At 37.9% G+C, this 26284-nt stretch overlaps 1 protein-coding gene across 1 annotated transcript; it reads left to right on the forward strand.

The window, feature by feature from the left end:
* Window positions 1–181: 181 nt before the first annotated feature.
* Window positions 182–25347, forward strand: LOC106715740 (dnaJ homolog subfamily C member 13). Its single transcript, XM_045681454.1, has 38 exons — window positions 182–341; window positions 683–1032; window positions 1235–1581; window positions 3770–3905; window positions 4205–4323; window positions 4817–4963; window positions 5485–5584; window positions 7712–7884; window positions 8210–8417; window positions 8833–8988; window positions 9659–9913; window positions 10221–10394; window positions 10610–10840; window positions 11282–11490; window positions 11653–11812; window positions 11886–11986; window positions 12091–12268; window positions 12719–12921; window positions 13219–13339; window positions 13422–13586; window positions 14019–14170; window positions 14871–15072; window positions 15757–15945; window positions 16031–16166; window positions 16244–16431; window positions 16590–16775; window positions 16905–17081; window positions 17336–17497; window positions 18090–18308; window positions 18944–19076; window positions 19382–19645; window positions 20022–20134; window positions 20335–20504; window positions 20905–21136; window positions 21558–21725; window positions 22014–22163; window positions 24223–24448; window positions 25136–25347. Exons 2-38 carry the CDS (start codon window positions 694–696, stop codon window positions 25204–25206), a joined length of 6660 nt encoding a protein of 2219 aa, XP_045537410.1. The 5' UTR covers window positions 182–341; window positions 683–693; the 3' UTR covers window positions 25207–25347.
* Window positions 25348–26284: the final 937 nt, after the last annotated feature.

Below are 26284 nucleotides of genomic sequence, written 5' to 3' on the forward strand. Positions count from 1 at the left end.
ACAGACAATGTCAAAAAAAAATTCCTACTTCCACCACTTTCTGCAATGCAAATATTTTGTTTGCTTGTCCTGAATTATTTGATGTATCCATTTTTGTAAAAAAAAAGCTCTTATATTATGAAAATGTTACGAGTTGGTGGACTTTTGTAGTAAACCTTTCTGACGTGTTTATAAGTTTGTAAGTGGCATGGCAATATTACACAGGAATTGTCAAACACAATTGTGAGTGTGCCGTATATTGAGCTTATCTCATAAATATTTTTCTGATTGTTTTCTTGAATATGCGGGTCATATCGTTAAAGCCGTAATATCAATAAACAAATAGAACACACTAAAAAATTGTAAGTATGTCTTAATAGTACTGTTTACAACTGAAATTAGTACAAAGTTTCAAATAGTCCCTTGTTTACACGTCTTCAATGTCCATTTTCTTGTGATCTATTTACAAAGGGGTGGATACATGTCGAATAAACGTCGAAATTACCGTATTTTTTTCATACTTTAAGTCTTTCATTAGTTATTTAAATAGGTTTTAAGGGTTTTGTATTTTTCACATTGTACCCTAAACTCTAACTTTCCTAACAATGACTTTGTCCTGAGTTCCTGGCCCTGGTTCTTGGACAGAAATGTAGTGTTATTATTATTTTTGCTTTGCTTTTAATCAGTGTTAAAAATATTGCAGGCAATGATAAGATGATTCCATTAAAGGACAATCAGGATGTTGCCTCATTCCTTGTTACTAAGCATTCGTGGAAGGGGAAGTATAAGCGAGTGTTCTCAGTGGGCACTCGTGGCATCACCACTTACAACCCAGACAGATTGGAGGTGACCAACAAGTGGCTGTATGCTGATGTTGTGAAACTTTCTTTACCCAAAAACTCAAACTCCATATCAAACCATGATTTCATACTCACAATGAAGAAAGATAAGAAAGTAGATACTATGAAGTTTTCATCTGAACATAAATGTTTGATATTAACCGAGGCTTTTAAATATAGACATCTATTTGCGGAAAAGTCAAAGGAAATTTATGTGAGTTTTTTATTTATCTATTCATATTGACTATTTCCTGTATTTTCCCATAGTGTAAAATAATATGAACTACTAGATTACTTGTTTTTCACACAGATCACCTGTTTGAACTATTTAAAATAATGTTAACTGGAATTACTTCAATAATTAATTGAAAAGTTAAATTTACTCATTTCATTGACTTTATGCTTATGTATTACAGAGATATCAAGCATATAAACACCATTGGAGTGGTACTCGATTGCCAGTTGTGCTTGAAGTAGGACCATGTTCTCTGGAGCAGTTGGATCCTTCCACACATACCCTCCTAGCCAGCTACCCATACTGTGATATACAAGGCATATTACCAGTCAGAGATATACCTGGTGGTTTTGTCTTAGCTGTCGGAGGTTATAGCCGCCTACATCTATTTTCAAATGCGATGGAACACCAAGTTATTATTGGAAAAATGTTGGAAATGGCCAATTTAATTCTCAATACAACAATAAAAGTGTTAACTGCAACCATCACTTTGGATGATTATCATAACCAAAGATTCGGGAAGTACAGGTATGACTAAAGCATTCAGTGATACAAAAATGTCCAAATTGAAATCCAGCTCTATTGTCATAAAATATATCGACGCTGGAAAGCATAAACGCTGTAACCCTTGAAATCGCGAATATGTTTTTCACATGTTAATAATTTCAACCATTATCAAACGATAATGATTTTATTATAGGTTAGCACAAACTACACAACATTGCTAAATACCGCATGCCTGTAGGCGTATCAGCTCACGAGTTATCATTTTTTGGCTCTCCTGTAAAGTTCATACTTTTGGGGTTACAGTGTTTACGCTTTCCAGCGTCGATATAGAGGCTAGAGCTTGGTTGAAATGGTTATACTATAAGTAAATTAATTGTTTTTTTCTAATAAATGGCCTAGTGTTGAGTGGTTAATTAATTTACCACAAATGAATTTAGGCATATTTTATGCATAATTATTGTTACATTTTAGTTATGTTTCAAATTGCCTTGAAATAGTGAATCATTGTTTATCTTGTATGTGCTGGTATAAATGTACTAGTTGTAAAATATTGTTATCTTTTCATATAAAGTTTTTTTTTACTTATTGAATGTAGCAAATTAATTAAACACTGTTGCTGTTATTTGGTGTAAAATAATTTAGATTACTGGTACATTTTATAATGTCTATGTCTAATGATACAAAAATATATTTTAGTTAATTTAAAATAGTAATTAAAAAAAGTTGCGAATGTTTAGATGGATGGATATTTGTTTGAAGGTATCCCGAGAAAGGCTCAATGGATCTTGATGAGATTAGGCACAGATGTAGAACATAGTCTGGATGAACACATAGGCTACTTAAGATTTTTTAAATGCCGCGCGGACAGAGTAGCTGGCGATAGCTAGTAATTAATAAAAATGATGTTTGTTAACACGTTAACTGCCATAGCATAATTTTGATGATGGCATTTTCTTTTTTTTTTTGTTTTTGGTGTTATATTGAAATCAATTATTTGTATTTATTTTCCTTAAAAAGTTTATGTACATAAAAACCAGTTCTACACGTAAAAATGTTAGGCCAAGATGAATATAGTTTGTTGGGGGCCTTGTCAGTCAATTTCAATAGAGAAAAAGCCCCGAAAGTTCCTTGACAGCTCCCTGGGTTCATTTGAATTTTTGAATTACATGCGTTTGCATCAGGCACTCGTGACTGACATGGCCCTAACAGATACCATATCTGTCAAGCACTGGTGCCTGACGTGGCAGTTAACGTGTTAAATATTAACTACATACATTTACATTTATTACTTAAGCAATATTTTTCAAAGTGAGGAAGGTGTCTTAATAAAGAGCATGTTTTTACTGTAACATGACTGATCTATGTTAATCTGATTAGACTTATTCACTCAAGAATGTTAGCCTGGAAGTAGGTTACCTTACTTGACTTATTCTTGTTGTAGTAATTAACATGTTCCATATTACGATTTTTGTGATTTATTATTTTTATGCATAAAAGTGAACTCGCCCGAGTCAGTAGCAATGAATGTGTTAAAAATACTATGGCATACTTTTCTGTTGCAGTATGAATTTTTGTAAAGGCCAATTGGAACATACCTACATATACATAATTAATACATCTAATATATATAAAAGAAAGTCGTGTTAGTTACACTATTTATAACTCAAGATCGGTCGAACTGATTTAGCTGAAAATTGGTGGGGAGGTAGCTTAGAACTAGGAAAAGGACATAGGACAATTTTTACCCCGTTATCTATTTTTTTTACGCGCGGACGGAGTCGCGGGTAAAAGCTAGTATTGTAATATTTCATTTCACCTTTATTTCACTAAAATAATATAAAATATATGCAACACATTCAATGCTGCAACAATTTTTATGTATTAAAGCAATTAGGGCAAGTCAGTGGCACACAACCAAAATTGATGACATGCTTATTGTAAACATATAGATCACAGATAACAGTGAACTGATTTGCAACTCAGCTCAATTTTGTACCTACATAGAGTTATGGTTTTCTTTACTAGCTATGAACTGCCAGTCACCAGGCAGATTGATGAGCCATCAGCTGCCAATTTTGGTGTTGACTCAAAGCTCAACAGTTCATGTCTATATGTCCTAAACTTTTGAATTAGTTTAGAGCTGATTTACACATGTCTTTAATCGTCTTTAATCTTTGCAGTTTTATATGAAAATAATGATTTATTTCAGTGGGGATCAACATCAGACATCATTGAGTGAGTTTACTGTGCACAAGGTGAATCCGGCGCGGCACATGGAGCCCATGCGACGTACTCTATGCCTCTCTGATACCTGCATACTGGAACGAGATCCACAGACATATTCGGTAAGATGTAAGAAAATAAAACATTTTGAATTGTTTAGTATTTTTACTTTTTGAAAATGGATATATACTTTTGATTTTGTTTTACATATTTAAAGGTATATAATTATATTTTTGTTTATAATCAAGTTTCTTAAAATGTAAATTGAAGTTATATATAACATAGAAACAGTTATATAGTCATACTTTATCTAATGATTGAGGCAAAATTAACACATTCAATGCCGCTTCGATTTTTAAATATTAAAATGAACTTGTATGTTGTATTGCGATATATTATTAATATCCAAATTTATTCCCAGGTGGTGTGTTTGCGTCCACTGAGCGACGTTTTCGCGTTAGTCCGAGATCCGGAACATCCTCAGAAGTTTTCTATTGAATATTTAAATGGACAGGTTCGAACCTATTTGGCCGGAGAAAGGTAAGTATGTAATGATAAATGGTTTTCTAAACCTTTTACTCTCCCTGGGCAAATCCTACTAATATTATAAAGGGGAATGTTTCAATGTATGGATGGATGAATGGATGGAAGATATTTCCAGAACGGCTTAACGGATCTTGAAGAAATTTGGCATAGAGGTGGATTATAATCTGGAAGAACTCATTTGTTACTAATTAAATTTTATTTTCTTACAGCTATTAAGTTATATGTCTTTCTCTAACACTCTTACTGATTTTATTGGAGAACAAAGTAGCTTAGTGATATAAAAAAGTAGTAATTCCTTCCGATTCCAAGAAATTGTCCTGATGATTACTTACACTAATATTTTTAATTTAATTTAAAATACTGAACCCATTTGAAATAGTCACTGTTGGAAAGCTACACTATCCACTGGTGACATAGGCTACATTTATTACTAGATTGTTTTTTTAAAATTCAGAGACAGTTGTTATTACTTTCGGTATATTCATAGGGATGCACTGCTGGCTTCGTTAGTGGACGGCGTGCGTTCTACAGGCCAGCGCGATGTTCACGTGCGGTCTTCGCCCACACCGCGCGGGTACAGGCTGGGCCCGCTGCACCAAGCTGTCGATGAAGAGACAGAGTCCAATCACCTTAGGTATATTGATATTTTTATTTTAATTCGTCCGGTTCCGACAGATGACCTCCATAAGCGAGAGTTATTGTCCGGTTCCGACAGACGACCTCCATAAGCGAGAGTTATCGTCCGGTTCCGACAGACGACCTCCATAAGCGAGAGTCATCGTCCGGTTCCGACAGATGACCTCCATAAGTGAGAGTTATCGTCCGGTTCCGACAGACGACCTCCATAAGCGAGAGTCATCGTCCGGTTCCGACAGATGACCTCCATAAGCGAGAGTTATCATCCGGTTCCGACAGACGACCTCCATAAGCGAGAGTCATCATCCGGTTCCGACAGACGACCTCCATAAGCGAGAGTTATCGTCCGGTTCCGACAGACGACCTCCATAAGCGAGAGTTATCATCCGGTTCCGAAAGACGACCTCCATAAGCGAGATAATCGGATAATCTCGCTTATCCAGGTTCGATTATACATGTGCTATTATGTTCAATTATTATTTTTGTTAACATGATTAATAATTAAGAATTTTTTTCCAGATTGTTCCAGAATCCAGGTGACATGTTACCGGCAGAAGTAATAGAACGATTTAACGCCAACGTCGGTTACAGCGGCCTTATATACTCTGTCAGTCAAGATGTAAGTATATTACTAGCTAGGTTATATGTATGTGTCTGTTGTTAATATTATGTTTGTAACTAACATAGGAATCTACTAATATTATAACGGATAATATATAACCAATGTTAAATTTAATACTAATATTAAAAACACTAGTAAAAAAGTACTAAACCAGAACCTAGTTTTGAATAATTTAGTATTTAAAATGTTTAATGTACTTTATATATAAATGATGCAGTATTTTCATTCATATCTCAGCTGAATTTTCAAAGTGTCAAAAAATATATGACTTATGTATATTTTATTACATAATGTCAAAAAAATAACTATGACTTATTCCTGAATCAGTGTTAAATATTGTGAGAAACATATAAAAAAAATCAATTATGGATGTAAGATTACAAAATGTCACCACTCTACAAAATATATTATACTACATTGAATACTACTGTTGAATCTTGATTCTTTGGCATGAGTTGTTTTTACTAACATTGTACTTATCACTAAGACATATTTATCTAACAGCATCTGTAACAAATTACTTTCACAATAGTTACACAATACTACAAGTCCTTATACACATTTTATGTTAACACTTTGAATGCTATACGATATTTTTCGGTAGCACTGAAAGTGTTAAGATCTCTGAATTAAATTACAATTTATTTTTATAAAAGTTATCTTATGTAATATAATAATACACGTAACTTAAATTTTAATATATAATGTTTTACGCACTTATTTATCTAAGCTCGTAATACTTTTAGGTATTAGATATTTATTATATAAATACTTAGACAATGTACATACATTCAGTAGTTTAATAAATTAGATTACAATAAAAACAGTACAAATTTACTTTGCTCATCTACGAATTACGAAGTTTTAAGGGATGTGTTTTATTAAATTGTCATTTTTACATTATTCATATTCATTTCGTACTACAAAAAATTGCAGTTCAAAAATGTGTGCCAGTAAACTTAGCCAGTGTGACATCTCTCTGTCACACTCAAAGTCGTTAAATAGTCACTTCTACAGTATCACACACAGTCTATACTAAGATGCTGTTTAAGTAACCATTATATGAATCTAAATGTGGATGTTAATGAGAAGTAAGCTTAGAATTCAACTCCCGTGACATTTGAATATATATCGTTGTCTCTGTTTTATCAGAGCTAATGAAAGGGATGACACAAGTGTGACGTCACAATGAGCTGCAGTTTTTTGTCGCTCGTGTAGTTATAAGTATGTGATAGTGAGTACTGCGGGGCATGTTAACATTGTGTTGTATGCGTTGTAGGCCCGTCCCCTGTTGTGGCTGTTTCTTACGTGGGATCTTGTAAGTCCCCATAATGTTTATTATCTCTATTTAAACATCTTCTATATGTTGTGCAAGGTCATGGTTGTCACTGGGTCACAAATAGTATTGAAAGGGTTGGAAAATTGTCACAACTATTAAGAACTTTTTCGCTGAAGATTTAGTTAATGCCAGATTTGTTAAAAAAAATATTTGCTTAAAAACTTATTCTCCGAATAACTTTATACTGAAGTGGTGTACTCAAAAATATGATGTTACAGTTAAAATGACGGTTTTTAATAATTTTATGTTATTATAAATTTTGTTGTTAATGGGGAGGTTCATTGATTAAAAAATTTCGCACAACCCATTTAAATATTTTCTACGTATCTTTAACATTCAAAATATCTTCGTAGTGTAAATAGAAATAACATGATTATTTAATTATTAATCTAGCTTTGTATTGTAAATAATAAAGATCTTTCATAATTACTTTTTCACTAAGTCAGTATATTCAAACCACGGTATTTCCGCATTAGTTAGAAAAATAACGACTCTGTTTGAACATGATTGACAAATTTGTTTGGTCCATTTTTTTTTCAAACATCTCTTATATGGACAAAAGTCGTAAAACATCAAGTAATGTGACATAAATGTAAAATTTGATTACTTACACCCTGTAATATTGTTTGACAGTATAAAGCTCCATAGTTTTACACTGTCAAACAATTTACACGTAAACTTTAAGAAATATCGTGGTTAGAATATAACCGAGCGACTTTGAACGTGCTAGTGGAAATTGGGCTTAATGCTTGCATAGTATGGCATGATCGTATTATTGTTGTTAGAGGTTGTTCGCGGAGAACAAGGAGAAGCTGATAACTGGTGCGCTGACGGCGCTGGTGAGTGGCGCATCCTCTGGTAGCCATCTGACGCCGCGCGAGCTGGAGGCGCAGTTTCACGCGCTCAGACGACTTTGTGCAAGTAAAGTTGGCTTTGCAGCTTTCACGGCATTACCCGGGTAAGATGTATAATATATGAAGCTATGATAATATATATGGTTATATTTTAGGGATATTTAGTAGGGGAAATGTTTATGCAACAGTGAAAGTATCACGACCTCATACAATACAGTAAACTTAAGATTCACAGGTGTATGTGCATAGAAACCCTCCTATTTCTTTGTATGTTTTGTTTTGTAGCCATTTGCAGTAGGTACCTGACATTTATTTTGATTTCAAGCGTCAAGTACTATAACCCGTTTACGGGTTGGAAATACTGACTTATAATTTACGTTGTCAAATTACTGTTTAGAAAAAAAAGTGAACTTAATATTTTGTTGTCAGTTTCCGCGAGTGGATCGGTAGTGCGGTGGTGAGCGCGCTCCGGCGGGACTCTGCGGCGTGTTCTCACGCGGCGCTGGACGCGGTGTGCGCGCTGATGCAGCCGATGCACGCGGAGCCCGACCTGCGCCAGGAGCAGCTCAATAAGGCCAGCATGCTCTCCTCGCCCGCCTTCCTGGAAGGTCTGCTCACCATGTGGGCGGAGCATGTGGTCAGTGTTAAACGACATGGAGACATGTTTATATCATACAAATAGAACCACAAGGATTTTATGACAGTTTTTGACATCGGCAAGGGGGCGCCTACCAGTTTTTAAGTGTTACCAGGGAGCAAAAATTTTCTAACTTCTTACGAAAGTCGTTCATGTTGCAACTTCAAGCAATTGATTTGCAACTCGGGCGAATGTTTAGATGGATGGATGTATCTCCGGAACGGCTCAACGGATGAAATTTGGCACAGATGTAGAACATAGTGTGGAAGAACACAAAGGCTATTTACTACGTTTTTTTTTAATTTCACGCGGACGGAATCGCGGGCAACAACTAGTTATACATAAAGTAATCAAATACTGAGTTTAATTGTGAATCGCTTGTTATAATGCGTACGTTTGACTTTGTGTTGGTCAGAACGCGGGCAGCGGCGCGCTGGTGGTGGCGGCCATGCTGGACTTCCTGACGTTCGCGCTGTGCGTACCTTACAGCGAGACCACCGATGGCAAGCAGTTCGACCAGCTCCTCGAGATGGTCGCCAACAAGGGACGCGTCGTATTCAAATTGTTTGAGGTGAATTATATTTACGAAGTTATGTAAACTTTGTACGACGGTATTTACTGTATATTTTTTTTTAAGGAATAAGCAGAAAGAAGACTCTGTTAGTGGTTGAACAGCTTTTAGTTCTAGACAGTAACAGTAGGAATTTTGATGAAATTTGGCACATATATAGAACATAGTCTGAAAGAACACATACTAGGTTCTAAGCGGACATAGTCGCGGTCAAAAGCTAGTAGTTTCATTAACAGTTGCTTATAATAAATTTCGAATACTAAAACTTCTAAGTGTGACTTCTGTGTATTGACTTCTTTCTTGGTTGTCTTATGCGCCTACTTCCTGTGTCAGAGACAGTCGCATACTGATAGTCGAGTAAAACGGTAGTGTACCACGAGCATGTATCTATTGTGGTATCGAGACATAGTATAATAAACTACCTATGCCAAAGTAGGACATTAAGTAAAATCTACTAGTCTTCTAGTTATTTAAAAAAATAATGAAAAAAATGGGACTCATCTGCAAGCTCTACCTTTCGATTAAAATGATTTTTATCAAAATCGGAGCACCAGGGGCGGAGTTTCGCGGTAATACACATAAAAAAACATTCGAATTGATAACCTCCTTCTTTTTTAAGTCAGCTAAAAACTCACTCTGGTTCAAACAGTGATTGCTCTGTGTTGTGCAGCATCCGTCGCTGGCGATAGTGAAGGGTGCGGGGCTGGTGACGCGTGCTCTGGTAGAGGAGGGTGGTGGGGGTGTGGGCGCGCGCATGCAGTCGCTGGCGCTGGCGGAGGCTGCTCTCCCCCGGCACCTGCTGGCCGCGCTCTACCAGCCCGCGGGACAGCCTGCGCGTCTGCATCTGCGACATCTCGCCAGACATCTCGTAGCACTGTGGCTCGTCAATCATGCGCCCGCGCACGACCTGCTGCAACGGATAATGGTAATTCATATTTTTTTGTTAAGTTGTACTTCTAAAATAATCATTATTTTTTATAAAATCAACTTGTAAAGTGATTAACAGGCGTTTCTATTTATTATTTACTAAAATCTTTTTGCCTTCTCATAATTTAGAAATTTTCACAATTATTGTTGCAGTATTTTTAACTTAAAACTAAATAAATATGCTTTATGTTTTTTATTTAATATGCTGTAATTTGTAATATAAAATGTCTGCATCAATGAGTTACAGATTTTTTGTTAACGGAAAAAATCATAATGACAGGATTTTTTATAATACGTTTATTCAGCCGTCTGGTCTGCTGTCGTTCCTGGAGTCGAAGGAGGCTCCACCTGCGGGTGCGGTGGCGGAGCAGGTGCCGGAGCGCGACAACCTGCAGCTGGCGCAGGCGAGCTTGAAGCCGCGCGCCCCGCACTGGGAGGCCCTCGAGCGACAGGTCAAATATGTCGAGAAACATATTGAAGTAAGATTTTATTATATTTACAATGCGTTTCAAATACAAATATGGAAAAAGAATAATACCATACGAAAATAATAATTCTTTGTATTGTTTAAATTTTTTACAGGTTTTGTGTTTTGGGTCAATCAGAATAATTTTTCAAGGTTGCCTGTTATTAGTAGAAAATGGATATTAAATATTGAATAAATATCACATATTAATTTAATATATTTGTTTAGCACTATGCTTCTCTGGCGATTCAACACTGGGCGCAGCGCGCGCGCAGCCTGGGCGTGGCGGGGGCGGGGACTGGCGCAGCGGGTACGGGAGGTGCGGCAGGGGAGAGACGCGAGCGGCCCGTGTTGCTGCGCCGGAGACGAGAGTGCATCAAGTCCACATACAACTGGCCTCTCTTCTACTACCAGTTCCATCGTGATCACGCTCTACCGAATCTTATATGGAATCACACCGTAAGTAATAATATTATTAATGTTAATGTTTAGATGTATGTTAATGGATGGATGTTTTTTTAGAAGATATCTCCAAAACCGCTAAACGAATGTCACTGAAATTTGGCATATTAGAATATAGTCTGGAAGAACTCAGAGGCTACTAAATAAGATTTTTTTTAAATCCGCGCAGACGGAGTCGCGGGTGACAGGTAGTATTTGATAATTTTCTACTACTTTTATGTTGAAACTATTTTAAAACTAGCTTTTACCCGCGACTCCGTCCGCGCGGAATGAAAAATAGAAAACGGGGTAAAAATTATCCTATGTCCGTTTCCTGGTTCTAAGCTACCTGCCCACCAATTTTCAGTCAAATCGATTCAGCCGTTCTTGAGTTATAAATAGTGTAACTAACACGACTTCGACTCTTTTATATATATAGATGTTACAATTGTGTTTTAGACTCGCGAAGAGCTGCGTAACGCGTTGGAGAACGAATTGCGCGCGTTCACATCTGACCGCGAGGTGGCGGGCGGGGCGCTGACGTCATGGAACCACGCCGAGCTGGAGGTGCACTACCAGTGTCTGCAGAATGAAGTCAAGATAGGAGACTACTACCTGCGGATACTGCTCGAGCAGCGAGATAACGACGACAGCCCCATACGAAAATCGTGAGTATTGCCCACTGCACATTGCCCACTGCCTAGAATTCACATTGCCCAATGCCCACTTCCAAAAATTGGAAATGATTGATGGACTTCCTATTTCGAAATTTATATTATTACTAAGTAGGTATTCAAGGCTTAAAATTAAAACTGTGTATTTTTTTCTAGATACGAGTTTTTCAACGATCTCTACCATCGGTTCCTATCGACTCCTAAAGTGGAAATGAAATGTATGTGTCTTCAAGCTATGACTATTGTTTATGGCAGATATTACGAAGACATCGGCCCATTCGCTGATACCAAATATATCGTACAAATGTTAGACAGGGTAAGGAGACTTACTTCTCAATATTCTGTTTTAATATAAAAATTAAATTAATTATCCTCTAATATTTTTACAGACATGTGATAGAATGGAGAGAGATAGACTAGTACAGTTCCTAGCAAAATTAATATTACATAAGAAAAATGTTAGCGAGATATTAGAATGGAATGGCATTAGGTGAGTGAATTAAAGCTACCATTGTTATCTTTTTTTTTTTTTAAAAAAACAAATTTATTGACTATCATTATGTAGGTAGTTGTTCAGCTGATTATTATTTATAGGATCTTAGTAGAACTAATGACGTTAGCGCACTTGCACACTTCACGAGCTACAGTGCCCGCCCAGAGTAATGTTCTGGAGGCGGGCGTGCAACAGGCGGGCGCCGGCGAACGCGAGTGGTACTACAACCTTGAAATGCCCGACAAAGTGCATCGTAAAGGACCCGTCAGTCTGCAACAGGTCAGTATACATAGACACGTGTGTACGTATACGTGTACGCACTTACGTATACGCATACGTACACGTTTGCGTTCATTCGCAACAACATATATGACAGTTTTGGTGTTTAGACATTTTGTAAAGTACATTTAATAAAGGGTGGAGCAAAATTAAACTACTCGCCTAATCGTTGGTTTCTGAGTCATCATGCCTCTCATTATCTTTAACAAAACACAGATAACAATATGTTTTATAAAAAGATTTTAGTCTCGAAAACCAACGATTAGAACGATTATTTAGTATTAGATAAGTTAAATCAGTTTTTTTTTTTCATGTATTTTTGTAATTAACATCCCAAAGATGACAGGCTTCAGCAGCTTGATTGATTTGATTTCGGAAACCCGGCATATTTCGGGCCTGAATTTCAATGATCCGTCTATAGTTATAACTAATTGATAGTATATGTTCCAGTTGAAAGATCTCTACAAATCTGGGGAGATAAACAATAAGACAAAATGCTGGGCGAATAGTATGGAGGGTTGGCGTGCGGTGGGCAGCGTGCCGCAGCTCAAATGGACGCTGGTAGCCCGCGGTGCTCCCGTCATGGACGAGAGTGCTCTCGCTGCTACTATACTGGATCTTCTTATTGTCTGTACGCGATATTATCCCAGCAGGTACGTTCTGCCATTTAAAATTGTTGCACAATTTGGCCACGAGGGGGCGCCGTGGTTACACTGAGGGTGGCTGTTAGGTTTATTTGATACAGCGGTCGTCTGAAGATGGGTCAATCTAGATTTAAAAAAGACCACACGTGTATGTATCTTTAAGTTCAAGTGTCATCAAAAACGGTCTGTCCGTTCCGGAGATTACGGAGACAAAAATGTGTACTAAATATGAAATGTTTTCTATATTACATACACACACTCTATTCTTATTGATATGTATAGATTATAATTTTGTTTTGTTTTTAGGGACGAAGAAGACGCTGTAATAAGACCGTTGCCTCGGGTGAAACGGATTTTATCAGAGCCATCTTGTTTAGCTCATGTGGTTCAACTATTGTTAACATTCGATCCTATACTCGTTGAAAAGGTTATATAATTTTATAAAATTGTATAAAAAATTTGTTTCCTTAACCCCTTTGGTATGTTTACTTAGTTTTATTTGTTTTTAGGTGGCAACTCTACTATATGAAGTGATGCAAGACAATCCAGAAATATCTAAATTGTATCTAACTGGTGTGTTTTACTTCATGTTGTTGTATACCGGTTCTAATCTATTGCCGATTGCAAGGTTTTTAAGACTCACGCATATGAAGCAAGCGTTTAGAGCTGATCAAGTAAGTAATGTGTTATGATTTTATATTTACACTAGCTGTTGTCTGCGACTTCGACCGTGTGGAGTTAAAATAAACGCATTAGCCTATGTGTTCTTCCAGACTATGTTCAACATCTGTGCCAAATTTCATCAAAATCCGTTAAGTCTTTCCGGAGATAACTTCAAACAAACATCCATCCATCCATCCATCATCATGATGTAGATCATTGATCTGATCAAATCGATTAATGAAATTTTAGAACTTGACAAAAACCAATTATGTCGGCAATTTATGAAAAAAATTGAACTTAATTTACTTTATATAATTTTTGTGATGCTTTACTCAGAGTCTTTAAGTAATCCGATAGGAGTCACTTTCACACACTAAATCTACACTAAGCGACAATTTAAATAACTGAAGGCGGCAATCTAACTGATTAGTCAATATTTACAGTCCAGCTCGGATATAATGCAGCGATCTATCCTGGGTCAGTTGTTGCCTGAAGCGATGGTGTGTTACTTGGAGAACCATGGCGCTGAGAAGTTCGCACAGACCTTCCTCGGCGAGTGGGACACACCGGAGGCAATATGGAACTCCGAGATGAGGTAATAGCGACCGAATATACTATCCTAGATCGATCTGAAAATTATTGTAATTTTTATGTATGAATCTTACTATAAGAATTATTCGATCGCACTTTTGCAATTGATCATGTATTTCGATTGATCAAAAGTGAGATTATATCATGTCCAAGCATCATTTATTAATAACTACTAGTTTTCGCCCTCGACTCCGTTTGCCTGGAATTAAAAAAACCTTTATAAGTAGCCAATGTGTTCTTCCAGGCTAGGTTGTACATTTGTGCCAAATTTCATCAAGATCCGTTGAGCCGTTCCGTAGATACCTTCAAACAAACATCTATCCATCCATCCATTCTAAACTTTCGCATTTATAATACTAGTAAGACTAGCTGTCGCCTCCGATTCAGTTTGCGGGTAGTTACAGAAATCTTAATAAGTAACCTATGTGTTCTTCCAGACTATGTTTTACATCTGTGCCAAATTTCATCAAGATCCGTTTAGTCGTTCTGGAGATATATTCTAACAAACATCCATCCATCCATCTTAACTTTTGCATTTATAATATCAGTAAGATTTGGACACGAAAAGCGTAATAGGGTTTTCATAACATTCTAACAAAGTTTTATCACGGTTTGATTAATGGTTTAGGATTAGAATTACTTAGCTCCAGAGTATTAATTCAATGGACTGATGTATCTTTAGAAGTATACTTGATGTATCACAGACGTATGCTGATAATGAAAGTATCAGCTCACATCGGGGAGTTCACACCGCGACTGCGCGCGCACGTGGCGGCTCGCTACCCCTACCTCGCTATCCCCGCGGTCTGCTACCCGCAGCTGCAGCACGAACTCTTCTGCAACATGTTCTATCTGCGACATCTCTGTGATACACAACGCTTCCCCGACTGGCCTATACCTGATCCGGTGAGTTCATAGTGTTCATGTCTGCGGTCTGCATAAATATTATCATCCCTTTCATTCTCTATGACAAAACAAAGACAACAATATTTATTAACACAAGTCACTGTAGTTGAAACTCGCAATTAAATTAAATTATCTCTCTCTCTCTCATCTCTACTTATGTCCAAGTAATTGTTACTTTAAGCGGCATTCAAATTGTCTATTATATAATTTAATCCGGCTTGTGCAACCAGAAAATAAATATGTCGGCGCCCGCGCGCCACCCGAGCGAAACTGTAAACAACACGTGCACCGATTGCGTCATTCGATGCCCCCACTCTCCCCACTACTAGCTCTGCCGCTATAAAAGACGTGCAACATTATTTGAAAGGCAGTCTTGGCTCTGGCGTGGCTCGGTGCACTAGTTATACTTCGCTTGCTTAACCTAGACGCTTGGATAGTTAATTTGTGGAAACGAATTAATTATTATTCCGGTGCTATAATTTGGTCCCTAGACTAATTATACCCGGGTATTATTTAAGGCTAATTTATTGAATTGTTACTTTGGAACATAGTTTAGTTTAATGGTTAATTAACTGTCATTAATCCTGTGATTTTGCTAAAAACTATTATAAAGTTTAAAGTAGCTTCATTCTTTTTAACTATGGCCGATCCTCTTCCTACAAATATATTTCCATGTTATCTCAGGTGCGTTTACTAAAAGATGTGCTGGAGGCGTGGCGTCGCGAGGTGGAGAAAAAGGCTCCTTCGATGACTGTTAGCGAAGCTTACGCAGCTCTGGGGCTGACGTCGGGCGCGCACGATGAGGCTGCCGTACGTAAGGCGTACTACCGTCTTGCGCATCAATACCATCCAGATAAAAACCCAGAGGGACGAGTAAGTGCAATATTTAAAGATGGAGTTTGTATAGCTTTTCTATGTACTAAATATATGGGGGCTTACGTCTTGTGTTTATTTCCAGGATCGATTTGAAGCAGTCAACCAGGCTTACGAGTTTCTATGCAGTAGAAATGTATGGACCGGGGATGGACCTAACACGAATAACATTGTGCTCATACTGCGAACACAGACTATACTGTTTGAGAGATATTCAGAAGGTTCGTAAAAATATCCAAGGATGTTTAAAGCCGTTGTCTTTTTGTTTGTTATATCTGTAATTTGTATTTGTTATTAGTGTTGGCGCCGTACAAGTACGCGGGCTACCCGCAGCTGCTGCGTACTGCGCGGCTGGAGGTGGAGGCGGAGCAGCTGTTCGCGGAGCGGGATGCTGCGCTGTTGCCCGCCGCCTGCCAGCTCGCGCACGCCACGGTGCGTTGCTCCGCACTCAACGCGGAGGAGCTGCGTCGTGAGGGCGGGTTGCAGGTACGTACACGTATACGTGCTGGTAAAAAAATGTGGACATGAACGCGTTTGTATCGTTAATTGGTAGAGTTTCTTAAAGTAATACGCTAGGATACATTTTGAATTAGTTGCCTTATGACATATTATTTTTTTATTAGTTCTAAAATCACTATATACAGGTGTTGCAAGCCGCGTTGTCTCGATGTTCTGCGATTCTGGGCGGGGACTCCCGTGGCGCGGCGGCGGCGGTGTGCGCGCACGCAGCACGCTGCCTGGCCGTGGCCGCAGCCTTCCCCGCCTGCCGCCGCGTCTGTGCTGACATGCCTTCGCTAGCTGCCGACCTCGTGCCGCTACTTAGGCGACCGGTTTGTTTAATTATTTAATTGATATACAAATAAATCTTTTCTAATTATAATTGCAGCAACAAGAGTGCGGTAATTCCATATTTTATATGAGAAATAAAAGTTTCTAGAATGTTTTGTATCGTGTTGCAGCAATTATGCGAGGCGGCGTGCGCGGGCGCAGAGGCGGTGGCGGCGCTGAGTGCTGAGGCGACCTGTCGCGCACAACTGGCCCGCGCGGGGGCGCTGCATGCACTGCTGCCACTCGCGCTGCAATACGACTACACCCTCGCCGAGTCCGGTGTCGACACTGAAGGAGAGAATAAACAGGTTATTAACATCCATTATAAGACATAAACGATGGTTGGAAAAGAAAACTGTTAAATTTTTGGTAATTTAGAGAAACGCTTGCAGTAATTTAATGGTTAGATTTTTCCCACTAAGATCTAAATAATAGTTTATAAGATTGTGTTTGTAGTTTGTTTATTGAGCTTCAAAAAGTGCCTCTATTAAGTTTATAATTAACCAATATTGAAAAGGTATAATTTTTGTGCGTGTTAACGTAATAAAATTACAATATACAGGTGGAGGCGAATCAACTGGCGGTGCAGTGCGCGGCTGCGCTGAGCGCGCTGTACGGGCCGCACGAGGACGCCGCGCCCGAGGACGTGCGCGTGCGCAGCGCTCTGCACACACTGCTCACACCTTACCTCTGTGCACGTCTCTCACAGCCCGACAGGCATGAGGTAATTACACATTTAACAAAGTTAAACTCTGTTTCTTTATTAACTTTATAGCGTTTAGTTTAATTTATTTACTAATTAGTATTTAATTTATTGATAAATATAAATTACTAATTGGGAAAGAAACGGGATTTTTACCACAATTTGCTTGATTGCTTCCGTTTCTTTTGAACGTAATCTATATATATATATATATATATATATATATATATATATATATATATATATATAAAAGAAAGTCGTGTTTGTTACACTATTTATAACTCAAGAACGGCTGAATCGATTTGACTGAAAATTGGTGGGCAGGTAGCTTAGAACCAGGAAACGGACATAGGATAATTTTTACCCCGTTTTCTATTTTTTATTCCGCGCGGACGGAGTCGCGGGTAAAGGCTAGTATATATATAAAAGAAAGTCGTATTAATTACACTATTTATAACTCAAGATCGGTCGAACTGATTTAGCTGAAAATTGATGGGGAGATAGCTTAGAACTAGGAGACATAGAAACTTTTTTTCTTGTGTGCATTTTTTTTATTCCGCGCGGACGGAGTCGCGTGAAAAACTAGTTTTAATTAATTCTAACATTGTTGCAGTTATTAAAAACATTGACATCAAACTGGCGTACGCCGTACCTCGTGTGGGACAACAGCACACGAGCTGAACTACGCGAGTCGTTGCGAGGATGGCGAGCGCTTGATGATGATGCACCACTCCTGGACCCTGCCTTCACGTACTCCGCGCACGAGGGTCTGCTGCCTGTAGGCGGAGTCTACCTAGATATATACAATGAACAACCTGACTATCCTATTGAGGTAAATAAATAGTAAACCTAGGGTTTAAACGAAGTTATAGGTGAGGCATTTTAATAGGTCACATTTGATAATTCATCAAAGTTCAATGTGACTGTATATTTGCTTATCTTTTTTCAAATTACATATTATTTTAATCATATCAATGGAACGTTGTTAAAATGTTGCGTTTGTGAACTCTTTTTCTTTTTTAAACAATAAGGATGTTACAAAAAGGTCGAAGGAAATACATGGAAATATTGTAACAACTGAATTTGATTCACATATGTTTGAAGTACGAATCGATTCGTTCACTTTAATTGATGTTTAAAGCAGCTTACTACGGTATGAAGCTAAAATCTTATTAATATTATAAATGCGAATGTTTACATGGATGGATGGATGGATGTTTGTTTGAAGGTATCTCCGGTACGGCTGAAAAGATGCATAGATGTAGAACATAATCTAGAAGAACACATAGGCTACTTATAAAGATTTTTTTAATTCCGCGCGAACAGAGTCGCGGACAAAAGCTAGTTAATACATAAATTTTGATAGATACAATGTAATCTTGTAGACTTGTCATTTACAACTTCATCGTAATTAGTTATTTATATTAAAGAGTAACTTTAAATTAATTTTTACTATTTTTTTTTCAGAATCCTCAACAATTTGTTATAGATTTATTGAATTTCATAAAAGAGGAAACTCAAAACGATATGACAGATGAAAGAGTATGTCATATCACACTAGCGCTCAACGCCTTGGCTAATGTCCTTATCAAGAATCCTGGTAAGACTATAACATTTTAAGTTCACTTCGATATACTTTACGTTATAAGGAATTTCATAAAATCTTTCATTAAGTTAATTTCTTATTTTTTTATCTTATATATAAAATTCTCGTGTCACAATGTTTGTTCCCGTACTCTTCCGAAACGGCTTCACCGATTCTCATGAAATTTTGTGAGCATATTGAGTAGGTCTTAGAATCGGCCAACATCTATTTTTTATACCCCTATTAAGTTTTTTTAACTGCGCGCGGACGGAGTCGCGGGCGACAGCTAATCTCGATATAAAAGTTAAATTTATCCACAGGTGTTGAAATCCAATGTATCGGTTCATTTGGTCTTATATTCGGACTGATATCTGGTCGAGCATGGAGCAATCTCCGTGAGGCTGCACTGGGCGCTGCTCTCGCGGCTAGCGGAGTCCGCGAGTGTGTAGAAGATGTTGCAGCTTGCGGTGTATTGGGTCATCTGTTGCCGTTGCTGGCTGACAGGGTGCCACCGGTTAATGCATTACCTACACTAGCTGCGTTGTTAGCCAGTACTGCGATTGTTAGAGAAGCATTAGCTAAAGGTAAGTTTCATTATTATTACGTGGCAAACGAACCTGAATTCGCCGAAATAGCAAAACGACCGCTGCTAATTGACCTACCTATGCGTCCCCTCCTTTGCCAAATCAACTTCCTCTCCTCATCATTTCCTTATAAGAAAAGGGTACGTGGACTAAAATTAGGACTTCGACACGCACACTCCTCAGACTATGCGGAATTACTTCCACTTCACGCCTGTCTTCTGTGTGGTCGTAGTATTTCAACGGTCTATCTGTTGTGGGATCTATTTTATAACACAAAAGTATTATTTCCGGCTCGAAGGACCAATATACAGAGTTTGCTCGTACCAAAATTTATAAAACAAATTTCATCGTAATAATGAATATATTTCCTGTGCAGGTGCGGTAATCTATCTATTAGATTTGTTTTGCAATAGCAAAGTACCAGAAATGCGAGAGTCCGCTGCGGAGCTGCTGTCGCGCATGATGGCAGACAAATTGCATGGGCCTAAGGTAAAGTAGAAATATAACAACGATACATCACTCACATATAGTACAAAGAAACACTAGTCATATATTTTTTTGTAAAACATAAAATTCCGACAGGCGAGTTATAAATTGAATCGATGTCGACGGGTAATGTGTTATTAGATTCATATTGCTTCCCTAAGTGTCATAGGAGTGTTATAATAAGTTGGGTGTTTTTTTCTCAGGTGCGGCTAACAATATGCCGCTACATGCCGGGCGTGTTTGCGGATGCGATGCGGGAGTCGTGCGCGGGCGCACTGCAGGCATTTGATGGCAGCCATGAACACCCCGAGCTTGTTTGGTCTGACGACGCCCGACGTAACGTGCAGGCTCATATAGCCCATCTTCGAGACAGGTATGTCATCGGTATATTTTTTATATGAAATGGTGGCAAACGAGCAAACGGCCACCTGAATTTGCCGAAATAGAGAGTCGACCGTTGCCTATAGACATCCGCAAATGCAGATGCGCTGCCTACCTTTAATCAACGATGAAGGGGACGGACAGAAAGAGGATATTTCTTCTTATGCGTCCCCTCTTCCGCCAAGTCCACTTTCCCTTCCCATTCTTTCCTAATAAGAAAAGGGTGGGAAAGGAAACATGACTAAAATTAGGCCTCCGGAACCACAGTCATCACACGAATCGTAAAAACTGCCTGTTTAGCTTACAACTCTTAACCCAATATTCCGAATTGAAAAGCCTCGCCAACTTATCTTTACATTACTTTAATTTTAGGAAAAATAACTTATTTTCAGACATCTAGCTAATCAGTTACGGGACCCGAATGTATTATTCGAGGACCGGGAGACACTAGAGCGTGTAGCTAATGGCGAGGAGGTGTGGGCGCCGGCGGGCGAGGTGGTGGTGGGCGGTGTGTACCTCAAGCTGTACCTGCAGAACCCACACTGGAGCCTGCGCAGCCCCAAGAAGTTCCTGCAGGAGTTGCTCACTGAAACCTTGACTTCACTCAATAAGGACGCCTCCGATGTAAGATATATTCTAATTAAATTTTCGTGAGACATGATCATTAACTAATATAGGAAAAGGCTAAAACTCTCCGTACATTTGTCCGGTGTCGGCACCGACTAGTTTCGAGCCCATCGGGGTCACTTCATCAGGGTGAGTGGGACTGGTATTATTTATCGGACGCGGCCCGTAGCTCACCGACAGAACTAGTCGGTTCCGACACCGGACAAATGTACGCGAGTGTTTTAGCCGTTTCCTATATTAGTGAATGATATATTCTATTTTTTTTTTTCCTACTTTAAAGTATATTTACATCTATATTATTTATCGGCGTGAAAGTTGAACTGGAAGTAAATTTTTTGACCTTTTTTGTTTTTAAAAGATGCTCCCTTAGTGATGGCCCAATGTTTCTGAGTGCAACAATTTCATTGTATGTGTGCAGGGTAGCAGGGGAGAGACATGTGCACGTGCGCTGGCGGCGCTGCTGCGCGCTAAGCCGGCGCTGGGCGAGGTGTGCGCGCAGTTGGGCGAGCTGCCACGTCTAGCTCGTCTGTTGCCCTCATGTCCCAAACACGCTGTACCCGTACTTGCCGCACTCGCAGACACCCAGGTCTGTAGTGCCCACTGCTGGTCACTATTGCCCACTACTGCCCACTATTGCCCACTATGGCCCTTTGTTCCTCTAAAACCGCTTTTTTATGAACACTTCAAACATAACATTAAAAATGTCAATTTAGTTTAGAACTAATGCAAATAATGAATAAATTATTTCAGTTTCTCTATTCTCAGTCATTGTGAACGGGATCTCCGGTGTAGAAAAAAATCTAGTCTAGTCATCCCTTTTAATCTGCTTTAAGGGTTTTTGACAGTGGTAACTTACTATTCCATGTGTGTACAGTCTTGTGTGGCGGCGCTGACACAGACTGAGGTGATGTCGGGTCTGAAGACTGCGGTGAAAACGTGTCGCGAAGTTGTTGGCACCACCTGTGAGGCTCTCGCAGCTATATTCAACAACACCAATCCCAATACTGACAAACTAGTATTGCAGGTAAAATAAATACTTTTAAATAACCTAATTTAAAGTAGTTTCGAACCGCTTTTTTTATTTAGTATCTGGATTTTTAATTCTAGATTTCTAGGATTTGAGCAGTGTTTTTTAGTACTAAGACATTCATGTCACTATTATTTTCATATGCTCATGTGCACTCGCAATGAGCATTGAACGTGTAATAATAATAAAATGAAATTTTATTATTATTATGTAAGATGTAATTTTGATTATTGTGAGATATAAGATTAATTTCTGAACGATAGTCATTAAAAGATTTTGCTGATGTGTTTTTCCCTTTACCTTCTGACTGTTAGATTATTTATTTAATTTATAACATGGAAAATTTACAGCTATATTAATCTAAATAACTCTAAACTGGATGACTGAAAACCAATAACAAGTCTTCACTTATAGCAATTTATAGCTGAGATGAGCAAACAAAAAAATACTGCAACTATTAAACTAAAATAATATTTGAAAATGTACACTATGTTATTATATATACATAAATATTAACAGCAACAGTTCACATGTACATTTTATTAAAAGAAGTCGAGAGTCAAGCACTTTAGTGCCGAGGATACACTCGTCATGAATGGATCGAAATCGTCTTGCTTACAGATTTTGTTAAAGTTTGCAATTGCACCCACAATATAACTGTTTTGTCTGTAATTTAATGACGCTTTGTGCCAGGGATCCCCAAACTATTTTGAACAAGTGACCCCCTTTTCCAAAATGAACCGTTACCTCAGACCCCCAATGGCCAAATTATCTACTTTTAAGATTAATTATTGTTATTATTATTATTTAACGTTCTGACTTAGGTCAATAGAAGACAGAGTGAGAATTGCCAAGGCTTTAAGTTCAATATCGACCCCATTGGGAACCTTTGCTTTAGGCAATAGCAAAGTCGGTATTGTAGTGTTTTAATTTATATATATTAACTAGCTGTGCCCGCGACTTCGTCCCCGTGAAATACTGTTTTCGTTTAGCATTTATTAAGGCTTATTATTTTACTTAACCGACGTGCTATGCGTTGATGTATGGATGTAGACATAGACAGAGGTGTGCCAGGACCGTGCCAAATGTAGGTTGGTAGACGATAGTAGGCGATACTTCCATACTAAGGCTGGTTTTACAGTCACGCGTTTCGGCAGCGCCGTCGGAGCGCGCGCGCTCGGATATGTATTGGGGTATTAGTAGCGTTTCAAATTCGCGCGCTTGAGCAGCGCCGTTCGTTGAACGCGTCCTATTCGCGCGGCGCGGTCGAAGCGCGCGCCGCTCGTGCGCTTCTACGGCCATTGTGCGTTTTAGTCTCACGCCGTTGAGACGTGCCGTTAGGTACTGTTGTGTACAAAATGAATCACATCGATACGGGTCGAGTAATTGACGAAGTGCGAATTAGAAGATGTTTATGGGACCCGGCCGATGAATTTTTCCACTGGAGCTATGGGGATGCGACGTATGCTGGATCTTCGTAAAGAAAACTCTAACTTGCACAGTAATTCGTCGAAACTGCTGGTTGATAGGCGAAAATATTTATAAAATTTATAACTATTTTCTCGTAAATCAGAGAAAGATGTTACGTGTTCGCCTCTCAGTAACCTTGTAGCGTTATAAGGATCAACACCTACTGTTCTTCGACGTTTTTGTTGCCTTTTTTTCCATAAAAAGTAAATAGCCAGTACTCTAACCGCATTGCCGTTCATTTTGTATCTGTTTGTACACGACTGTCTCACAGCAGCGAAACGCGCCGTACTAATGTCGTTTTTGGTGCACCGCTGTTCAAACGCGCGCTGTCCAACAGCGCGCTGTCCAACGGCGCGTCTAGCGGCGTGACTGTAAAACCAGCCTAACTTTCACTCCCACTTTCAACCCCTTACAACCCCTTTTTCGCGTTAAAATGTAGCCTATGTCCTTCCTCAGGCTCTAGTCTGTGTACCAAATTTCATTTAAATCGGTTCAGTAGTTTTGGCGTGAAAGCGAGACAGACAGACAGACAGACAGAGTTACTTTCGCATTTATAATATTAGTAAGGATTATAATATATATGCAGGCATTGGAATGCGAGTTGATATCGGAGCTGTTGTTGGCACTGGAGTCGAGGCTGGAGGGTCAGGCGGCTGCGCAGCTGGTTGGTGCGCTGAAGGGTATGGCGCGCTCAGCTGCGCACGGGGACAGAGTGCGCGCTCTGCTCGCGCGCAGCCGCGTCTGGGAACAGTACGCTGCGCAGAGACACGACCTCTTCATATCCTCAGTGCCACACGCACATGCTATATCTGGTAAATATATCAATATCTGGTAAAAATAAACATAAATTAACAGACACAAGTCAAATTTTACTTTTTCTGTTGTTTTTTGAATGTTTGATAAAGTGGATTGCATCCAACCTTTTTCCTTCAGCCCTTTTTGGACATTTTTATAAAATATTTTTCTTTTCAACATTAATTCAGTTTTGAAGTTTTGTTTTTACATATTATTCGCATTTAAGTTGTTGTTTTTTATTTTAAATTAATAGTGAAAAATATATCATAGCGTAAATATTCATCCGGTTCCCGCAACAATTGATAGATAATGCGAGAAAAGATGTTTTGCCAGAAATATATGGGATTTTTTTATTTTTATACAAGCATGCGGTCATCTGAATTCGATGACATAGCGAAGCGACCGCTGCTTACCAATAAACACGGAGGGGACGCATAGGAAGAGGAAATATCCTATTCCCTGAGTTAAATCTACTTCTTCCTCTCATTAATTTCCTTATAAGAAAATACCGGGGAGAGTAAGAGGACAAAAATTAGGCTATCGGAATGGAAAGTCATCAGACGTAACGCGAGATTTCTATGTGATTTAAGCTTTAGGCTTTTGATTGGAATCCGGTATAAGTGGGTCGTAGTAATAATGCTGTTTTATAATATAATATTGCTTTGTAAATTGTATTATATAACAATTTATCAATATAATTCCAGCGCCGCACGCTGCTGGCTACTTGACCGCGCCACCGGCCAGCATTCCAGCGCAGCCGCCGCCCATTGACTGACCAACACATAGTATGCAACACATCGCACACGGGGAACTCATGATACAGGAAAATTGTCTTCTCTGATTACTACCTTATGCATTCCTTACTCAAAAAATAATACTAAAGATGTGTATTTAATTTTTTTCATCATCACCATTTAATTGATCCCAGTGATGAATTTTTAAAAGGAAATTCAAATAATCGAAGATTTGATGATTTTTTTTTTCTGATAAATATCGGCGTTAACTTGAATTTATCATACAAATGGTTTTTTTTTAATAAATTTCGTTTATAATACTTAATTCTGTAACTACTTATGATATTTAAGTATTATTAATACTTATATCTATTGAAATTTGTTATTTAAATTTTATTTTTAAGCTTTGCTTCAATAATTGCATTAATATATACATATTTTATTTAATAAATTGTAAATTTAAATATTTTTTTTAAATTAAGTCACTTTTAAACTTTCTTAAAAATCCAGTAAATAATTTGGCTAATATTTTTATGGGAAAAAATATTCTCGTTTTAATTTTTATTTATTTTTAAATTTCTAAATTTGGCTATTTATTTACTTTTTAAATTATAAATACTCATATAAAATTAACTTTAACATAATTATGTATATTAAAAAAAAACATATTCAGTTATTATTAATTAATTTAAATCTACATTTTTTTGAAATAACTGAATTAATTTGAATTAATGTAAAACCTAGATATTAATATTAAAATTGTACATTAATATTGAAGAAACGCAGGGATATAAAACGTTGTATTAATGAAAAATTATTAAGCTCTTTATTAAGTTAGTTATATAAATATTTAAATATGTACTTGTGTATTTAAAAAAACATCAAGATTAAAAACCATTTCCACTGATCAAAGATTTTTTTTAATAAAAGTTAGTATCTCTAATTTTATATTTAGTCGCAGATTAAAATTGTGGCAAAAGAAATTGTTTTTACTTTAAATATTTTCTAACATCAGTCCAGTGGTGTTTATTTAGTGGAAATGGTCCTTAATCTTGAATATAAAGTCATAAACATATTAATCAATAAAATATTATAAGGTTTTCTCTCATTATAAATGAA

Source organism: Papilio machaon, chromosome 16 (genome assembly GCF_912999745.1).
Source record: "Papilio machaon chromosome 16, ilPapMach1.1, whole genome shotgun sequence".
NCBI lineage: Eukaryota > Metazoa > Arthropoda > Insecta > Lepidoptera > Papilionidae > Papilio > Papilio machaon.